Source organism: Haplochromis burtoni, unplaced genomic scaffold, assembly GCF_018398535.1.
Source record: "Haplochromis burtoni strain Fernald_Lab_line unplaced genomic scaffold, NCSU_Asbu1 Contig_91, whole genome shotgun sequence".
Taxonomy (NCBI): domain Eukaryota; kingdom Metazoa; phylum Chordata; class Actinopteri; order Cichliformes; family Cichlidae; genus Haplochromis; species Haplochromis burtoni.
Genome location: NW_024582452.1, coordinates 1,770,689 through 1,790,706, shown reverse-complemented (window position 1 = coordinate 1,790,706; position 20,018 = coordinate 1,770,689). Strand labels below are relative to the sequence as shown.

Below are 20,018 nucleotides of genomic sequence, written 5' to 3'. Positions count from 1 at the left end.
TTGTCATATAATTAACTCAACCTGTTATAACTACTTACACTGACCTAAGGTAGACCTCAAATTTTCATATGTTGTTTATTCAATCTTTGCAAACTACAAGATTATCTTCATGCCCATGCTGTGTATATATGTACCTTTTTTTTTTTTTTAATACGGTAAGGTCGGGTCTACTTCATAGTGTCATTATACAGGCTTTTGTGAAATTATGCAAATAACAGTGGCAGTTTTAATCACATGCTGAAACCAGATGAAATCCATTTTTTTGTCTTGGGTCAGCTAGTGGTAAACAGTATTTCTCTAAGTTTAAGTATTACAGTTTTGTAAAGAGACGGAGAGAAGCTGAACTTCTGAGTTTGAGAAAAAGCTACTTTATTAGCTGCTCCCTTCCTGACGAAAGGATTTGTTTTCCTGGCTAGAACTGCTTCAGCAACCTTTCACTTGTTAAATGAATATGTTAACCACTACACTATGGAGGCAGCAGGTTGAAAAGTAAGAACAACTCGATGAAATATGTATTGACATTTGCTTACTAAAGTCTGAAAAATTCCAGTTTTTGTGACCTTTATAAAGTTTTATAAGCACAACATGATTTCCCTCAAATCATACACTGTCACAGTTCAGGGATAGTCATGAAGCTACGTTAAATGTAATCAACTCATATCTCTTTCTGTCTCAGAGACAACTGCATCCTGTTTTTGCCAGTGACACTTTACATTGGACAACTACTGGAAAACTACCGATGCCCATTTCTGTTGTGCCTTATGTTAACGTGCTTCCCACTCTCATTTACATATAATTTTAAGCAGCAAGTGTACTTGTACTTAAAGCAGCAGATCTCCTGTGTGGGCAATTCAATGCTTACATGATAAGGCAGGAAATCTCACAAAGCGCAGTTCCTGCACATCATCAACCATGATAAAACATGCTGTTCTGCTGGTGATTGTCAATCCTCCTACGGATCTCAGCCTCAGTACTTGCTGGAAATGATTTACTTTCAGACGCCTGATAATTTGAGACCACTGCATAGTATATGACTAAAGTCTCTGCACAAATATGCTAGTGAACCCAAAAATGCACCAAAAAGTTGTGTACTACTCACATCTATAAGGTATTCCGGACCTGTTTTGATGGTTGACTGATATATTGACACATCCCTATGATAAATATTGTTTATAAGGAAAGACATTTCATTCTATTTGATACTTTAGCTGAAAATACTTCCCAGACTTTCTTGTCTATCTTGTTTTCACACAGCAAAATGGGTTAGGGTTATGTGCTTTATCAGAATTAGGAATACATACCTGTAAAGTTGACACTGCGGATATATTTGAGAAGCAGTGTGCCATTGATAGTGTCCATCTTGGAGCAAAGGCCAACTTTTCCAGGACAGAGGTCTTTGTGCATATTATGTAGAGCGTGAGCCATTGCGTACACTGCATCTATAACAAACTGAACCTTCCCCTCCTGTTCATATGATGAATCTTTTCCGATCCGCTCATGGTCTGAAAGAAAACAATAACAAGATTTAAAAAAAAAAGAAAAGAATTTGTTAAATCCAAACCTAAAACTAACTCCATAAATGTATTTTTTAAAAAAAAACAAAAAAAACAAGTTGATTATGCTCACTGCTTACTTTAATTTATATGTTTTACTTAGGTTTCCATGCTGTGTTTTACTGGCTGAGTTGCTGCAATCTTGAAAGACAGTCATGACTAGAATCTTTGATATGAAAAACCATCATATTTAGAACAAAAGAGCTGCTTGGTAATCAGTGGAAAAAAATAAAATAAGAATGATTGCTAATGTTTAAATCAAGCAAATGATAACCTTTCAAGAAGCCGGAATGCTCAATTGTGAAAGAGTCTTTTTTCCACTAGATGGATTTTGAAAGAGATTGGCACTGAATTGTGCGTGTTAACCCTTAATTGTATAACATCTCTTATAAACATCAATCACAGAATCTCTTTCCACAGAATCCAAAATGCTCTCTTGTGAAGCCTTTCTCTTTACGGCCTGTTGATCACTGATTAGACCAACTCAGGAATATTCGACAAGACTCGTATAACCTCATTTGCCTTTTGCACTGCTTTAGATAGACTTTGCATCATGCAAAGATGTTAATTGAAATGAGTTTTTATCTTTTAAACTAAGGAAAAGTTTATGTTGCTTGATAAGGCAAGGTATGTTGCAGTTGTTTATCCATATGTTTTCTTAGTGTTTATCCCCACAACATTATATGTTACCTATTGCACATTAATCATGCGTTCAGAGTGGTTGAGTGGCAGGGAAGGAAAGGTAGAGATGGTAAGAGAGTTCTAATCATTCTTTAGTTTTAATGCAATTAGTTATGACAGGTGTATATCAATCATAACTAAGGTTTTCTTCTCTGTAAGTAAGATTTCAGTTAGCAGCTTAATCCTTTTTATCATCCAGTGTACTACAAAGTAGGTCAAGCTTTAAAAAATAGCAGTTAGACACTGTTGCTGTTTTAAGTGAAGTGTGCAACAATCAGAATGTACAGGGGTTTAATTGCAAGGTTTAGAGTTTGAACCTTTAAAGGTATCGTGAGAGAAAAAAGTGAGTTTACAGCACATTAGCTTGTTTATCATTAAAGTTTTAGGCAAATATCATGGAAGAAGCCTGTTGATAACTGTTATATTGCCTTGAGGTATGTGTCTTTGTTATGCGGTAACAGGGGAGCCAAATGTCTTACATTCACCTGCAAATCTAAAACGAACCCTCTAAACTTCTGTCTGTTAGTTAATTTTTAAGATGTGAAAATTGTGCGAGAATTGGGGAAATGGGAAGAAGACAAAGAGTCACAGGTCTCACATTTTGTTCCAATAGATTTTAGTGCTGCTCCGAAGAAGAGAGTTGATAGACATACCTCGTGTGCACTAATTTAACCAGCCGTTTATTTGAAACACATTTGAGCACATCTTTTCTCTTTGTGATGGTTGGTAATTTTCTGCTGCCTACAATTGAAGGAGGATTACTGTCTGAATTTTAACAACCTGAAATTAATTGTGTGCAGTGTAATTGTCCTCACCTGCACAGAATGTGACAAATATCTTAGGAGATGCTCAGCTTTTAAAAGAACATGAATTAGAGCGTATTGCAAAACAATCTCAGAAAATATGACAGGAAAGAAAAGTGACTGTTGAAAGTACGTATAACGTGACACTTTATTTTTCTTTGTGGTGACAGCTTGTTCAAATCACACTGAAACCTGACAACCTTTAGTTGAGATTCATTTTCATTAGCTCAGTAGATGGTTTGTGTCACCCCGTCTCTTTATGTTTTGAAAGGTTAATGCATTTTTACAACAATTAGATCGTCTGGTTTTGAATTCTGCTCAGCATGAGAAGAAAATGTTTTTCAATCTCTTCTCGAAAAAGACTTCAAAGTATAATTCCCACTAATGGCTAATGACAACAACACAATGTGGAAAATTAGCAAAAAAGTAATAATCAATTAGAATTGCAAATGTGTGTGCTGCGCATTTGCAAGCTGTTTCACAATAACAGAAGAGTTGTTTTTGCTCTGACATTTGATAATAATTACATCAAAAATCTAATTTGAATTATCCGCTCGCAATCATTAAGGGAGAGGACTTTATATACTTTGTGACATTTCTTTCAATTGTGGTTAAAGCACATCCATAGAGGAGTGTCAAAGAAGTCACAGTTCTCTTATTTTAAGCTATTAATAATTATTATGCCTTATATTTTAAGAACCAATTAAGTAATCTAAAGATTATGATTATGGATCCAAGTAGCCATATTGTAGGAACACTATAGTAATTGTTTCTAATACTAGATGCTTGTGCAAAAAAAAAAAAGTTTTTAAATTCCCAGACTCTAAAAGTTGTACCTATAGGTAATGCTGTAATAAGTACGTTCCAAAACCTTTCTAACTGCAGTACTTGCTAAAATATTTTCTCTTTGAAGGAGGTAAATGTTAATAGTTCAGTCTTGGTCGACCCTGACCATTGCTACTTGCAGCTATGTTTTACATGTTTTACATGTTGATTCTGTGCTATACTTTGTTCATACATTTCTAGAGGAGATTTGCAAATAATGAAAAAGGGATTGGAAAATGTATCTCTTCAAATGTGTGGGCATGGTATGTGTGCCTTATGTGATTTATGCAGTTTGAGTGGTGTTTTTCTGTGTGCACTCAGTGCAAAATATACACATAGTAATGTGTGATATGACAGTGATAATTAACCTCCTGTAGAGGACTGACTATAATATTTCTATAATATGTTACAGTTTTTTGTGATTTTTTTTTTTTTTTTTTTTGTGGGGGGGGAAATCACATTAAAAATAGAGATTAATGGAGAATGTAGAGTTTTAAACAAAACAAAGACTTCTAAGTATTTTTTTACTAAAGTGAGAGGTAAAGCCATATGCTTAGTTTGTGGAGAGCAGATGGTTGTGTTTAAGGATTTGATTCAACATTATGAGACTGAACACACAGAGAAAAACAAGAACTTTATTGATGCAGAGCAGGAACGGACATCTAAACCTTTTCCTGCAAAGCTGCAGAAGCAACAAGGACAACAAGTTTTACACATCCAGAGATGGAGTGCTCAAGACCAACTATGTGATTTCCAACAAAATTACACAAAATACTGAGCTATTGTTAATGGGGAGCTGATCAGACAATGTTTAGCGAACTGTGAAAAGTGTGCTGAGGAAAAAAAACAAGCATTTATGAATGTGCCCCTCCAGGTGAAAAATAGCTAGATGTAAAGACACTGAAGGGAATCTGGAACTTCAGCTGAAAAACTAAGTGGACAGTTTAAACTTTTCCTTCCTGGCTCTGTGATAATGTGTGCAATAAAAGAAAATTCTGCATGCAAGTTCAAGAAAGTAGCTGCATGCTTGGATAAGCTAAGGCTGAAAATGGTAGGTGTTACTACAAATGGTTTTTAAAGCAGAAATGACTAAAATGAGAAGTTTAATTGATATGTTTGTACTGTATTATACACCAGGTTTTCTGCTAGTGCTAAAATTTAACCATGTGATTGATGTAACTAAAATAGCTAACTTCGTCAGTGTAATAGCACTGTGTCACAGACAGTTTGTTCCATGTAATTATGAAACAGCTTGCATGGAGACATAGGCTACCATACAGCTGTCAGGTAATAAAATGCTAAAAAACCAAAAACAAATATATGCAACCTGAGAGCAGGAATTTAAGAGCTTTGTGAGAAGAAAGCCATTGACATTTCTCAGCTCTCAGATTGAAGGTAAATCACTGATTTGTTACTGATGTGCACTAATGAAGCAGTTAAATACCAAACTGATAGGCAAGGGCTGCACATCAAACGTATAGCTTAGGCAAGGTTTTCATGAGAAAGTTGCTGTTTCTGTCAAGCCTGTTGGGCAGCAACATTCTTACTTGCATATCAACAGTGAAAGAAGCCATACCATTGGCTGATCACCACGGCTGGTACTGTTTTACGTTAGGAGCCCTTCTTGATGAGATTTCATGGGGATTTGAAGACTTCAAAACAGTTCAGAGTGAAATGCACATGATTTCCTCTCCCTTCACTTGCAGTGTGGATAATGCATCCAGTAATGTTCTGCAAGACCTCATCGACCTGTAGTCAGAGTCACTGCTGGCAGAGCATTTTGAGCCAGGATCGCTGTTGGATTTTCATTATTCTTTCATAGAGGAAAACTTTCCTTATGTAAGGACAAATGCACAGAATAGGGTTTTTTTTGTTTTCTCTTTGGAAATAAACAAACATTCTCAGGAATGAAACAAATACAAATGCAGATACAGAGTCTCTAACAGTGACAATCATCTGTCCGCTGTCCTTCACTGAACCTGAGTTTAAACAGACTCTCACTGAACAAGGAAAAAAAGAACTGAAGTAATTAACCTACAAACAAAACAGCAACAGCACTTTGTATAAAGTTAAGTCTTGCAATGATTTTTGTAAATGTTGATTTTTACTATGCCTATTTTACATTTTCATTGCCTTACCAATAGTTTATAAAGAGATAAAGTTAACATTGAGCAAACTTGAGGTCAGTTTATTGGTCCTGCCCTCCAAAACAGTCACAGTTTCTCATGTGGCAACTTTGGAAAATCAATTGCCCATTCCTGATTTAAATGGTTCATATAATGTATATTATATAATGTCTGTTGGGGAAATTGCTTCCAAGTTCACTATCAGATCAATGAGTGGCTCACTGACATCTTTCTTTGTAATTTGGAAAGCGCAAATACTCACACATTAATTATTATCACAAAAAAACTAAGTAATGTTATTGTTATCCATATTGCTATTGCTTAAAACTGTTTGAACTGACTGGGTAAAAATATATGGGGAACTCATGTCTCATTAGTCCCATCTATATAGAAATCCTTCTTAAGGTAGCATATTTGATCTTACTTTAACAGATACCATTCCTTCACAAATATTATGATGTTTACTTTTAAGTTTTAGGCAGCTTTTCTGACTAAAAATTGAGGGGAAAACAGTAACTGCATGTTGAGTTGTGCAGCAGTAAGGTCACCAGTGCAAAACAAGCATTAATGCGAATGAAGATGAAACCTTGCAACTGTATCCTTTAATCAGTGCTTGAGGAGTTTCTATAAAGGCAAACCCTGAAATTCTGAAAAAATATTACTCAAGAAAGCTCCAGATCATCCTGTATGCTCTTGCTCACAATGTTCTTTTGATTAAAGGTAAATTTTCTCTGTTTGTCCTCTTTCATTCCAGGTGAAGGCTAAAGCAAAAATCTGATTTCATGATCTGCTTTCTTTCATTATCATGCTAGTCATTAGTTGGAATATCTGCCCAACTAATGTACTTATTGTGCTTTCTTGTAAGGATACAGTGCTGCCCGCTATATATTGTAAATATAAAGCTTTACAATTCAAGCAGCTTTAGTGCTACATTACTGTCTATATAGGATACATTAGTTTTTACTCTTTTAGCTACATTAGAGTACAAGTTATTAATTATGTCGCTTTTGTTTACATCTGGTTTAAAATGTATCTAAAATGTTCACACTCGCTGTTTGTATTCTCCATCATTTTGTTTCTTGCAGATTTCTGCCCACAACAAACAAAACAGCTGAAAAATGAAAGAATGAGAATGTATACAAATTTTGATGGCTTAATATAAACCATATGCTCCCACTCTAAAGTTTGACACAACACAGAACTCTTGGATTTCTTGCTTTTTTTCTTATATAGTTACTAACTATATAGGTGTTGGGTGACTGAGGCATGTATTCCCTTGGAACTTATGGTCACTGTATAGGCTGCTGAGATCATTCGGTACTATTACGTTGTGTAAATGCAGTGTTTCACAGACTAAGAGTATTTGTAGTGGCAGTGAGGCATAGGCACACAAACATACTTGAACATGTGTGCAAAACAAGGCACACACACTCTTTTAAATGATCTAGCTCCAACTCCAATGCCACCATATTGGACTGCAGCTGGCGACAGTAGTTATTGTTCTGCTCTGCAGCCTTGATGAGGTACAGCATAGCAGCACCATATTTCCATCAGGGGAGCACAAAAAAACTGAGATGTAACTCATACCTGGATGAACTAAAAACTAAAACATTGCTACCATGTAGAGCTGGGCGATATGAGATTTTTTCATATCAGGATATGTTTTTTTCATTTCAGGCGATAACGATATCTATCATGATATAAGCCAAATAACTATATTTGTAAGATTTAAATGTGCCGTTGCTCACAAGTAAAATGTGAAATAATCAGCAGCTTGTTTTTATTTAAATATTTATTTCCCATAATAAGTTCAACAGGGTAGATGTACTTAAGGAACATGAGACTTTTTCAGATAAATAAAGGCAAATATTGCAAACTACACAAAAGGCAGCCGCTAAAGCGTTTAAGTTTCAAAATAGAACAAACGAAACAGACTAAATTGTCAATTCCACTTAGAAACAAAATATTAATTCTAAAAATAAATCTTAGTTTGTTTTACAGAAGAACAGACAAAACTGACTAACTTTTGTCAATATCAAATAAACTGAGAACTAAAAGGAAATTCTCAATCTCTCCTTGTTGTATAGCTTAGCTTTTCAAACAGTTTTAACAGTTACTTTAGTCTGACAAAAGCCGAATGACGAATTAGCGCTTCCAGTCAGAGACTGAGGCTACGTCCACACGTACACGGGTATTTTTGAAAACTGAGATTTTCCGTTTTCGTTTTAAAAAATAATCCCGTCCACACATAAAGGCAGAAATGAAGGAAAACGCTGCTATGAACATGCCAAAGCAGCAGGTGGCGCTAGATTCCTAACCGTGCAGAAATATTGGCCAATCAGAAGTCTAGAAGCCTCGGTGGGAAAAAGTAAACAAAGCTGGGGCATAGAAGCAGAGCCGAGTCGTATGTGTGGACGGACAGTAACTGTATATGTAAGCATTTAAACACTGCAGAGAGTAGAATTAACAGTAACAGTATTGTAGAAATTCATTTCACCGAAACAATAATGTGGCGCACAGTGTGACGCATGCACCAGTTTATTGTATTTCCCGACTTGCTTTCGGCACAATTTACAGTGCACGCTACTCTGTTTTTTGTCAGACTTGAAATAGCCGAAATACCTTCACACTACGGAACTTCTATGGCTCTTCCGTTCGACAATCTCTCCGGCGTTGGAACCATTATCTGTTTTCTCTTTGGTCACGCTCGGTTGATTTTTCTAGTCGGCACACTTATTTCCTCCATTACCCGCTGGCTGCTTCCCAAACAAACACACGTGCGGCTTGGCACTTGTGCTGTACGTTACAAGTCACGCGACGTGACGCTGCGGCTGTGATTGGTTCGGCTCTGCGCTACCTAATTTGGATTGGCTGATCTTTTTTTTTTTCTTTTTTTTTTTTAAAGAGGACAAGAGCGGCGAGGTCTATCGCGATAGAGAAATTAAGCTATCGAGTAAAAGTTATATCGCGATACATATCGTTATCGTTCTATCGCCCAGCTCTACTACCATGACAGTTTGAGGGTTTTCAGATTTGTTAATGTACCACAGACAGATAGTAAACCTAAATATTAGTTGGTTTTCAGTCATTTTTGTTTTTTCATGTCGCAGATACCCAGTTTTTAGTATCTTGGATATAACAAAAAAGTATCATAACAGTAGCTATCACATTTCTTTTCTAATCTAGTGTATTGCCACCCTCCTTATCTTAAAATATAGACTATATCTCGAAAAATGGCAATGTCCATGAAGGATTACAAACCTCTGCCAATTTCCTGTTGTAATTAAAAAGCATTGTCGTAATCACCAAATCACTGCCGCAGCTGCAATCAATGGATATTGTAGTTCTCCCTCCCTATCATTCTTTTAAACAATAATTCAATATAACAGATTTGTATAAAAATGTGGATAAATTAAATGATTTATAAAATAGGATATCCCCTTTGGTTGTTTCCGAGCTAGTCAATATTTTCTCGACAGAGAGAAAAAAAATTAATTTTGTTCCTGTACTTGATCTTTAATCCAAAGCTTGACATTTGCCTATGATCCCAAGACAATCAAAGGGCTGTCACACACTGTTTAGTTGTATTGTGTGTTCTTGATGTTTTCATCGAGCAATGGAATTCAGACAATTGAGCAGGCAGTCAGGCAGACATGTATTTGTGGCTGCTAGCCTTGATGACTCATGTCTGCAGGGATACAAAGCAATAGAATGACTCAAGCCAGTTTGCCTCACTCCAACTGTGACCCTCAACATGTGCTGAAATGACGTCAAGAAGAAGCAGTGCACCTGCAGAAGCTGTTATCTTTGCCAAAAGCCCACTAAGAAAGAAAACATTAATTAGTGGAAATGCTGAATAAAATGTCTTAACTGTTTAAACACACACACACACACACACACACACACACACACACACACACACACACACACACACACACACACATATATATAAAGTGTATATATTCACATACACTCTATTTCAGGTCTTGTGCAACTGCTACAGTTGTTCCTTTAGCTCCTAGGACTTGGAAGTGCATTAGGATTGCCACATCTATCACAACTGCGGTTTTCTGCTCCTTGACAACTGCTGCTAGATATCAGGTAGAGACATCCATGCACTGTGAGGAGTTTTCATGCCTTCACATCAGTGGCCTCCATCTCCTCTTGTAGCCAGTTTATTCTTCCACTGGGGTATCTGATTACTGGTAGAGTGTATGTATTGATGGCTTGTATCTTATTCGTACCAAAGACTTTCGGGAAGTATTTGGCTATGACTGACCTTTGTACATCTTTATCATAGTTCCCACTGGCCTGTGGGATACTCAAATATGTTTAGATGTCCTGTCTATCTGCTCTTCTGCATTCTAGTAGCTTCGTCCCTTCAGTCCAGATCACCTCCACTTTCTTTGCAACCATTCAGCCACACATATCCTGTCCAAATGACATCCTGATGTCCTTGCTGTAGATCCTTGTGAGCTGAGTCAATATCTCACTTCTGGAATGCAGCTTGATGTCATCCATGTGCAGGATGTGGCTGATGGTGACTCCACTCCTAATCCACTCTTAGCGATGACCTGACTTACAGGGTTAACGTCTATGCAGAACAGCAATGGGGGCAGTGCATCACCTTGGTATATTCAACTCTTGAGTACAAGACAACAACTGTGTTTTATTTCACAGTTCCTGTTGAATGGATTGAAGCACTCTAATATACATGTGTGGGACATTGAATCATAGGCTTTCTTGTAGCAAATCCAGGCAGTGCTCTGGTTAGTTTGTCTGGTTGGACCTGGAGGGAGGTTGCTGTGGTCTGCTTGAACATCTGCTTTATTCCAGATGTTCAACCAATATTGCTCAGTTTCAGCTCTGCCCTTGTATTAGTGTTCCCTTGTAGTTGAGAGTGCTTTTTGGAGGACAGGTCATTTATTCTGTTGACCTCAGCTTCTCTGGCATATCTCTTCAGCCTTGTGCCCAAAGCTGTGAGCCTTGCTTTGGCAGTTTCTTGAGTCTGAGTTTTGGACATATTGTACCTCTTTTTCATCCTGGACCAATCTCTGGGCTTCCCTGACTTTAGCTTCCAGCGTTCTGATTTAGCACCTTTCTACTCAATTTGAGCTTTTCACTCTTCAAGTCTTCTTCACACTGATGGATGCATCAGGTTCAACTTAGGGTTCGGTATCTTGCCCAGGGACTTAGCAAATAGACAAGTAAAGAAACAGTGCTGTGTCATGGCTTTGTAACAGTATTTGTGGCAGATTTGAGGACTAGAGTGTCTGTTCACCCTAAAGAAATTATGATTCATATTTCCCTGCTCATTACTGGTAAGTATAACTGTATCATACTGTGCAGTGTCTCTCTGCTATGACTGACTTGTCTCCTTTCACAAGTCTATGCTTTTTCACAGCCATTTCTTGTTCATCCTGCTCTGCAAAACAGGATCATGTTTTACGGTTCACTAGCATGAAATACTGTTAAGTACAGTGAAGTGTGAATAGCTCAGAAGGCAAAGTTGAATTCTGCAAATTCAGCATTTCACATGTGAACCTTTCAGATTTCCTATGGGGTCTAATTAGTTTCTGTAACTGGGAGTATTATGGTGCTTTTTATGGTTGTGTGCAAAACAACCCCCCCCTCAAAAAAAACCCCAAAAAAAACTGTCCAAAGTTTTAGTAAGATTTTTTTTTTTTTTTTTAAACTGGTGATTATAAAAATACGGGACCCTATGAAAGAGGATAAATGTGACCTAAAACGTATTTAAGTTTTGTGGAGAGTGTAAAAAAAAACAAAAAACTAAAATGCAGCAAAATGTGTGTGCTGCTTTTCCTCTTTCTGCGATATTGTTTTGAAGATTTTCAAGAATTGTGGCTGGTTAAATTTTCTATTGTCTGCCAACATCATTTTAAACTGCATTCTTTCCGCACAGATTGTTTTTCTATCTGCTGTAATTTATATTTGGTGGTATGGCTCTGTTCTGGGACCTCCAAGTATCAGTGACACCAAACATGGAACTGATAATGGCAGAAACAGTGGGGAAACTGGAGGACAGTATAGTCTCAGTTTATCGGCTGTTTACAGGTAGCTTTCTATAAGGCTTTGTTGTTGAATGTAACAGTAAAATGACCTGTGGCTCAGAGGTGACAATGTGGATCTGAAGCTGCAAAATAAACCTTGTCCTTTGTGGCAACAGATACAAGAACACTGGGAATGAGGACAGCAGTAGAATGTGAATCATACCTACACTCTCCGTTGTTTTCCCTGCACACTAACTCAAATATCCTTTAATGCTTTGGTTGTGGAAGATGACCTACTACTACCCTGCTGTTATGGTACATAAATCACTTGTCAGTTACTTCCATTGTGTGATTAAATGCTTTGATATCATACAAATGGGATAATTACATGCTCAACTAATCATATTGATGGTTGGTTGGTTGGTTATTTTTTCACAGATCTTTTTTGAGTGATATCACATAGCTCCAATTTATAAAAAGCAGTCACAGGAACAACAGGGTTTTAAGGGTTAAATGATTTCCTTTTGTTTGTTGTAAGATGTTTCTTGATAACTCACACATGTTGATATGTTACAGTTGAGTGTTCCAGTGACTAAGAAACTCTTGAAGTGGGAACAGGAAATGATTGTTCTTGCAAAAGTAACAATGGGTAGTAGTGACAGTACTTACAAAAGAATCTGAGTGAAATTACTGCAACTCTTGCCCGTAAAATTTGCTGTACCTTGGAGGCTACTCAGAGGAAGAAAGGGGCAGCAGCAATTTAGCTCAAGAGCAGCCACCATGACAACAGATAAATACAGAAATCTCATGAAAGTGTGGATTGTTTGAAGCATCTCTCTGTTTTACCAAGAACACAGTGTTGTTAAGAGACTATAAATAAGTCACCGTGGTACTGTTTAACTTGCATGTTCAAGCTCATGTTCTGTTTTACTAATTTAATGTGTTCCTTTGTTATTTGGTGGCATTTTGAGGTTGCTGCGTTCTACATCACCTGGAATTAAGACAAAAGCCGTCATCGCCTGGTGGGAGGGAAAATCCTGAAATTATATTGTTGAACTTTACTGTTACCACACACTTTAGAAATAGGTAGTTATGCATTATACTGCTAATGAAATACAATGATGAAATAACGAAATACAAAAATGCAGCTGTAACAAAGTTACATACTTTACAAAAACGCATAAACTGCCTTTATCTTTCCAAATAAAAGAATTGTGTTTAGCTTGCAAAACGCAAGATGACAGTCACTTTTTTCTGCAGAAAGCAGTCACAGAATGCATAATTGTGACCACGCAGGCATTTCGTCCAGAACAATTTACTGTATATGACATGTTTAGCATACTTCTAAATGAGGTGACCAATGTTTTAGACATTAATCTGAATTGTTATTGTTAAACTGATGCAATGAAAATAGGATAAGACGTGTCTACGTAATACATGAGTCTAATTCTGAATCTTGGTGCCATAACAGACACTTTTCAGTTTGTCATTTATAAAGAACCATCATTAATGTCCTGAAATTTGGTGGCTCTGAATTTGATTTTTCTCATGCACATTAGAGTATTGAGATTACCCAGCTTTCTGCTTTTTCCTGGTAATGGCACCTGACATGAATACAACCATTAAACTGACATTAGCATGAGACTGTTTCTATGTCAGATCTTGAGTCATTGATTCCACTGAGAATCTGATTGTGCTAGAATGAATTTTCCTCCTTTTTTTAGCATCCAGTTTTATATCAAATTACCTTCTCATTTTCCCTCACTCATACAAGTTTTTGGTTGCACTGCACTGATTAGTTGCTAGAAGTTAAGGCAGTGTTTTTGCTGATGTTTTACCTTGTTGTAGTCAAAGTCCTATATATCCTATGTTCTATACCATTCTATAACCTATAACCAATTCTACTGAATAAATTCTGATTCTTCATAACTTGTTTCTAAGGAAACAAGTCACATTTAATTAGGTAGTGACCATGCCTAGGACATATTTGATCACAATATAGAATTAATTGATAATTAGAAAACTACTGTTTTAAGAATAGTGAAAATGAACAAAACGCAAGCTTGATTTAAAAAAAAAAAACGAGTGGAGGTTTTTCTCTGTGGGTTTATCAGGTTTCACATTTTGTCATTGTTCTAATGTTGTCATATGAAAATATCACTGAAGCTGATTAATAGGTTGGATTTACATCCAAGCTCTAAGCAGTTTATATATATATATAAGTGGACTAGAAGTGTATTATGCTTACAAACAATTATTTTGTATGATGTATTGATCTATCAAAAGGGGACAGTGTTGTTCCAAGGAGGTACATCTTAAGGAGATTTGTAGGTTAAATGACAATAAAAATCTTTGGTTTTGCAATTTCTTGGAGGTCATTTAGAGTGTTGCTGTAAATAAGAAACACGACAATTTTTTTTCTGTAATGAGAGAAAGAAAATCATCTTGTAAGAGACACTGAAACCATGATACTTTCACGCCATCACACAGCTGGCCAATCACTGGGTAAAGGGGAGTTAATGTAATATTGCCTGTTTTAAAAGGAAATGACAAGACACAGCCCTCATTTTCTATCCCCAGCTGCAATTATCACTCACAGAGTGTCTTTAGTCATCAAGGCTCAATAGATGGGCATTGAACAGATCTCAGTTGTATAGAACAGTCAGCCTTTTTAGTAATGGCTTTTTGTGTTTGATTATGTAAGATCCTTTAATATATATATAGGCAGCTATTTCAGAAACTGATTGCCTACAAGTATTAAAGGTGCCAGATTTAAACTACTTCTTTTCTGTGGCAAACAGGCCTGGATAACCTACTGATTTTAATGACCTGAAAGCTTGTTTCTAATGGGACAACTGGATTTAGTATTGATTATATTTTCAGCACATCTGGTGGTATAGCTTTGTGATTGCCATTGTCGCTCACTGCAGATTGAACTAGCCAGCCACATTAATTTCTGTTGGAAAATTAGAGATTCCTATTCACTTATCCACACCCATTACGTTTAGCCTAAATTAGAAGAGTTTGATTGCATTCTCCCTGATGACAAATAAATTTAACAGTGCATGCTACTTACACACACACACACACACACACACACACACACACACACACACACACACACACACAATGTATTCACAGCAGAACCAGTCAATAAACTTGGTCATTGATCAAGAGCTGTACATTGACAGAGTGCCCCCTCTGCCAATAAATGTTGACTCACTTGTACATTTTTTGATACCAGATCCTTTCTTCATAGCATGACGACTGAGCTTGCATTGGAAGTTATTCTCCCAAAACTCTGCAAACCAGATATTTCTTCTGTTATTCTCTAGCGTTCGGCTGATGAAGTAGCGATCGAAACCTGAAATCAAATCCAACAGCAACAGCGCAAATTCAGTTAATGGTAATCCAAAATTTTTCAAAAGTGAACATTAAGAGTTAACCTTTTACTGAGGTGACAAAGGCAATTATCAACACTGTAAAGCCCTGATTTTAAAAATTGTTTTTGTCAAATCTGGTATCTTCAAGGTAGAATGGAGATTACTAAAGGAGGCAAACATATACCAACAATATGCAGTAAAGTGCAAGTATTAATACAGAATTTACTTCAAACTAAGATTTTCTTCAAAGAAAACTAAATATTTTGAGCATTGAGGTAGAGTTTGGCAGTGCAAATACCTTTGATGGACTGTCGTTTGGGTAGAATGGTGACAGCACCCTCTGCCATCTCTTCTTGGTGCAGTATTGGTGAAATTTTGGATCCCCAGCTGTCTGAACCTACCCAGATGAAATGGCCTGTCTGATTGGCCTTCTTAGCTGCTTGAAGGAGACGCCTTTGAAACAAACAAAAAAATAAAGTAATGTTTACTTGTTCCATAGAAATAATGCTGTTCTCTGATATATTTCCTACACATATGTTCATACTGTGTTTAATCAGGCTGTTTCATGACTAGAGTATTCTAAGACAAAGTTTTATACTCAGGCAGTTTAGCAAAATTGAAAAGCCATCATAGAATCACTATTCCTTCCCAGTGCAGTGGAATTCTTCTTGGCTGTGGCAGAATGATACCCCTGCCACATTTGTCCAGGCTTGTTGCCAATGGATGTAAGTTTGGGGAGTCATAAAAAACTGCCAATAAGCTCTGCTGCAGCAGCAGAGTTGCATCGAGAAAGCATAGTGACATAAAATTTAAGCACAGCCACCTGGCATGTGGAAAAACTACCAACTCTTACACCAGCCCTTATATAGCACAAAAAGTGTCCACCAGCTTACTCAGATTTTCACAGTGCATGTTGTTTTCGCATGAATTCGAGTTGAAGTAAAACTAGGGTATAATGTTAGCATTTTTTTACCTTTGTAAAAAAAATGACTTGGCAAGCAGTGACTCATCCAGCTAACTTTGTTTCTTTACTTTAGTTTTATGACTGCAAGGTTTTATATTTGACTGGTAATGATTTTTTCTGAGTCTGGTCTCCCAACATTTAGTGAAATGAGCATGTCTTAAAATGCAATTATGCCCATCATGTAGAAAAAAAGAGAAATTGATTTTTTTTTCACTGTCAGGAGATTACAGTAATGGTGATATGAATACACAGACTGAGAAGTATAATATAAAATAATGCAGTATGAAGTAAAGAGGCACTGATTCGCGATCATGAATGAGCACCTACACTTCCTATTAATTTTCACAGTCCAGGTTCAGTTCTAAACTCAATTTAAATGGTATTTACAAGGTCTAAAATCTGAATTATGTTGAAGTAAAAATCTTTATATAGCTAGTTTGCCAACAAATCTGATATTTTGGTTGTTTTTTCTTTGTTACTTGCATTTCTTGCTTTTTGATCACTTGGTCACATTTTACATTAAACACTGCCGTTTAATTTAGTGCTGATGTAAACATATTTATTATAGAAGCACTGCAATTTTATTTACCTGTGGTAAAGTCAAACATAAATTTCAGGTGTTGAAAATGACAAAATGATGCACAAACTAACCAATTAATAAAATTCAATGTTACATTTTTACATCCCATCCATCCATTCGCTTCCGCTTATCCTTTTCAGGGTCGCGGGGGGGGCGCTAGTGCCTATCCCAGCTGTCATAGGGCGAAAGGCGGGGTACACCCTGGACAGGTCGCTAGTCTGTCGCAGGGCTAACACAGTGACAATTAATTTTATTAGTTTTATATGTATGTATTTACTACATAGGTCATGTTATTTCCACACAGAGTAATCTCTATATTGTGCAAGCATACCTACCTATCTAGACTGTGAAAGGCTACCCAGCAAATATTATTTCTTATACTTCTATGACCTTGAAATAGCAGTGTAATATAATTATTGTATCATATTAAAGGGCTTCATCAAAACCGCACAGTCTCCTATACCTTCTTTGTAGGCAATTTTGGGTTCCTATTAGTCTTCTGAAGGCTCACACTGCCTGAGTTCAAGGATAGAGAAGGCATGCCGTACTGTGATCCCTCTGGCTTTCTGTAATTACTATATATCCAGACTATTACCCGTTATCAGGACCGGATTAAGTCAATGAGCACTGGGACGTCTGCCCCGGTCATTATCAAGAGACTGCCCCAAATCACTGCCCTTTTCCACTGTGAATACACTGGCCTACTGAATGGTTGCAGGGAAACATTTCCCCTTACAAAGCCACAAGTTTTTTTCTTTCCTAATTCAATCTACAGCAATTTATTTAATTTAATTCATCTTGATAGTAGATAATACATTGTAATTGATACATTTGTTTCCCTGCAAATAAAAGCGGGGACACTTTTAACATTACTGTTGTATACTGTAATAGTTGGGGACAGCAGAACAGATGCCAAATTGGATTAAAGTGCTTTACCAGGATAGAAGGGATATGGGTGAATGGACGAAATATTCAAAATTATTTTGAAAATATTATCATAAAATGAAGCAAAGTAGTCAATCCCTCCCTGACACACTAAGTATATAAGTACTTGTGATACAGAATCACCATTCATTGCTGCATTAACAAACCTGACTGGTTTTGTTGGGTATGCTGTATGTTGTTATACCCTTTATATAGAAACTCTGGGCTTGCAAAGTAACCTGTACCTGAAAGGGATAAATAAACGTAGCTGGATAAAAAACATTTTGCTGTGAAAGGTTTATATCTTTTTTTAGTAAACATATATAATATTTAGATGTACAGACTTATTCTTGATTAAAACTTTGGTGATTCAATACATTTTTACAGTTTACAATTTTACAATTTTCTCCTTCTATGTTTTTTTTCAGTCAAAACAATTCTCTGAAAAAAAGTGTTACTTTACCGAGCCATTTGTTCAAATACGATTTAATTAAAAATGAATTTCACTTTATCTAACATTTTACATGTTACGGCTTGCTCTATAATTACATCTCCAACATGGTTTTTGATGTTGGTGTTAGTACCCACCGTGTGCAGCTTTTTTGTGTATCTCAAACAGCGCTGTGTGAGCTCAGTACATCATGTACGAGTTGGAGCTAATAAATGTTGAACACCAATTACTTTAAATTAAACTATTACAACACAATAAAGAGTGAGGATTGACTGAGTTTATACATAGATTGGCAGAGAGTTGAAAATGAGGAAACAGCAGAGGCTACTCTAAGCAATTATCGGCTACTGCATTAGCATTTTACAGCCGCCAGATACAATTACAGCCCTTTGCATGTTACATTTGTAATATCTTGTTTATATTTAATCACGAGCTTACACAGCATTTTGCTGCTGAGTGGAACAGTTAAGTTGATGTGGTCTGAATGGAGGCAATGCAGTAGTAATGTTTCTGGCCAGGTGCATGCTAGCTACGGCGGATCAATAGTCAATTGAATATACACTCAGCTGAATGGGCTGTAACTGGTCATGGCTGATCAGCTAAAAAACATCTGATTCTGGTAACTAGCAAGTTATTTCATGTATTTCTATTTTAAAATCAGCCATCAGCCATTATATTTTACCAAAATTCTCGAATAAATGTAGATACTCATAATTTGATTTGGTTTTAACTATTTCATTTGTCTTTTGTAGCTATGACAGCATTGGTATAAGACAAAGGGTACTGAGGGACCTCTGATGTTGCACTCAACACCTCTCTGATCCTGTCCTCTATTTCACTTCCTGTGCATTTGAAAATCAGTAATGCATGTCATTAACTTCTCTTAGCTATTCCATTCTGACCAGACACAGAGGAAGTTTGTGCTCCCTCACCCACAGTCTGTGAGATTTTTCCTGCTAAAAGTGTGTGTGTGTGGGGTTTCCATTCCTCACTATCGCCAAATGTTTTCTAATAGGCTCTCAGTCTGGTGAGCTATACTTTATATTTATATTTTGTTGAACTGAGCATATTCAAGTATAACCAGATTTCAGATTTGTAACTCATAAATATCAACATCTGAGTAGGACATTATATTTAGAAAGGTAATATATTCAATAAATTCTAATACAGTCTGCAGTATTTAACACAGTGGTTCCCAAACTTTTTTTGCTGGGCCGCCTTTGTTTCACCAGAAAAATCCCCCCCAGCACAAACCCTCCAACCACACACACCCATATTTTGTTTTCAAACTCCATTGCGGTTTATTTCACAACCCAAACATTTAGTAAACAATTAAACAAATAAAAGTAAACTGCAATAAATTACAGGTAGCAATATAATAAACTACTAACTCTTTTACGCTACGTCCACACCTAAACAGGTATTTTTGAAAGTGCAGCTGTTTTTATGCGTTTGGGCCTGTCGTCCACACGTAAATGACATTTCGAATCAATTTCGAATCAAATTGAGATATTTTTAAAACTCAGGTTTTGCGTTTACGTGTGGACGAGGAATACAGAGTTTGTCACGCAACGTCAAAGGTATGTGCCTTTTTTCATGCGCCACCTTATTGTTTACATGAGATGAATTGCAGAATGGCAGATAGACAAAATACTGTTAACTTTTTTTTCTTTTTTTTTTTTTTTTCTTAAATGACATCAGAAACAGCAGTATGCGA

General features: G+C 36.6%; 1 protein-coding gene across 3 annotated transcripts in view; it reads right to left on the bottom strand.

Moving 5' to 3' along the window:
* LOC102312415 (metabotropic glutamate receptor 4) overlaps positions 1-20,018 on the bottom strand; it is a 197,449-nt gene that overhangs the window by 21,408 nt on the left and 156,023 nt on the right. For all 3 annotated transcript variants that reach the window (XM_005926234.3, XM_005926232.3, XM_005926233.3), the window contains 3 exons: positions 15,681-15,835; positions 15,223-15,363; positions 1,302-1,502 (listed from right to left, as the gene is read on the bottom strand). In XM_005926234.3, coding sequence (XP_005926296.1) covers positions 1,302-1,502; positions 15,223-15,363; positions 15,681-15,835 — 497 coding nt within the window. The remainder of the gene's footprint in view (positions 1-1,301; positions 1,503-15,222; positions 15,364-15,680; positions 15,836-20,018) is intronic.